Source organism: Chenopodium quinoa, unplaced genomic scaffold (assembly GCF_001683475.1).
Source record: "Chenopodium quinoa cultivar QQ74 unplaced genomic scaffold, ASM168347v1, whole genome shotgun sequence".
In the NCBI taxonomy this organism is placed as follows: domain Eukaryota; kingdom Viridiplantae; phylum Streptophyta; class Magnoliopsida; order Caryophyllales; family Amaranthaceae; genus Chenopodium; species Chenopodium quinoa.
In genome coordinates this window covers 260,733-262,074 of record NW_018742914.1, presented here as the reverse complement: position 1 = coordinate 262,074, position 1,342 = coordinate 260,733, and the positions used below count along the sequence as shown (strand labels likewise).

The 1,342-nt window shown below is 38.1% G+C and overlaps 1 protein-coding gene across 1 annotated transcript; it reads left to right on the top strand.

Annotated features, from left to right (window-relative positions):
• The first annotated feature begins 270 nt into the window (after positions 1-270).
• Positions 271-1,140, top strand: LOC110728256. Its single transcript, XM_021907931.1, has 2 exons — positions 271-858; positions 1,036-1,140. The coding sequence occupies exons 1-2, from the start codon at positions 271-273 to the stop codon at positions 1,138-1,140; spliced, it is 693 nt and encodes a 230-aa protein (XP_021763623.1).
• Positions 1,141-1,342: the final 202 nt, after the last annotated feature.

Genomic DNA, 1,342 nt, shown 5'->3' with positions numbered 1-1,342 from the left:
TATGGCAAAACAGGTTCAAAACCAAGAGAATTCACAGATGAATTCTTACAATTAGTCCCTCTGTATTTAAGGCAATCAGAGAGGTCATATGCAGCAGCACTCAACATTTCACATGTGACTTTGCACTATTTGAAGAAAAAGGGAAGGTTGAGAACACACACAGCAAGTTGCAAACCAGCACTCTCAGCAGATCACAAGATAGCTAGAATGAAGTAGGTTTTAAGTCACATAAACCCTGTTGAAGGTAATCATGACCCCACTTTTGAAGACATGAGTTACAACATTCACATAGATGAGAAATGGTTCTACTTGAACCCTGATAAAAGGAGGTTTTACCTTCTACCAAGTGAAGAGGATCCATACATGGCACAACAATCAAGAAGATTCAAGTTAAAGGCAATGTTCATGGCCATTATTGGTAAGCCATTGTATGGCATAAATGGTGAACTTGTACATGATGGAAAGTATGGGATATTCCCATTCACAGTCCAGGACAGAGAAAAAAAATCAAGCAAGAACAGAGCAGCAGGAACAATGGTGACAAGAGCACTTCAGAATGTAAACAGGGAGGTCATTAGGGACATGTTACTCAACAAAGTCATTCTAGCAATCAAGGAAAAATGGCCAGAAAGTCTGCCCAAGAATGTTACCATACAATGGGATAATGCAAAGCCACATCAAATACCAAGAGATGAGGATTTTGTTGCAGCAACAACATCCAATGGGTTTAACATTCAATTTGTGTTCCAACCAGCTCAATCACCTGATCTAAATGTGTTGGATTTAGGTCTTTTCAGGTCTATTCAATCATTACAATATCAATCTTTCCCTAAAAATCTTGATGAGCTAGTTGAGAAGGTGATAGAGTCATACAACACATTCAAGCCTGAAGTCAACAAGTACATATAGGTCACTCTACAGAGATGCATGATCAAAATACTGAAGGCACAAGGAGGGAATAGGTACAAAATTCCACACATGAATAAAAAAAAACTTGAAATTCTAGGTATTCTGCCAAATCAAGTGTTTGTTCAGAAGGAGATAGTGCTAGAGGCTTTGGAATACTTGAACACAATGTTCATACCAGCACCAGATGAGACTCAAGCAACAACACAGGAAATGGAGGTGGATGCAGATTAGACAAGGGTACTCCTCAAATAAGGACAACAGCATATACTGCCACACATAACCATATGAAGTTAGGTTATTTTTTTCTTTTTGTTGTTATTGTTCATGGCAATCTAAATGAATAGGTGGTTAGGTGTATTTTGTGTTTTACAGTGTCAAAAACCACTAAGGCAGTGATGTGAAAGTCCAAGTACTCATGTAATAGGCTTTTTTT

Coding starts and splice junctions, on each gene's coding strand:
- LOC110728256 (XM_021907931.1), top strand. CDS start 271: ATGAGTTACAACATTCACATAGATGAGAAATGGTTCTACTTGAACCCT. Junction 859..1,035: donor TTGATGAGCTAGTTGAGAAG/GTGATAGAGTCA, acceptor GTGTTTGTTCAG/AAGGAGATAGTGCTAGAGGC.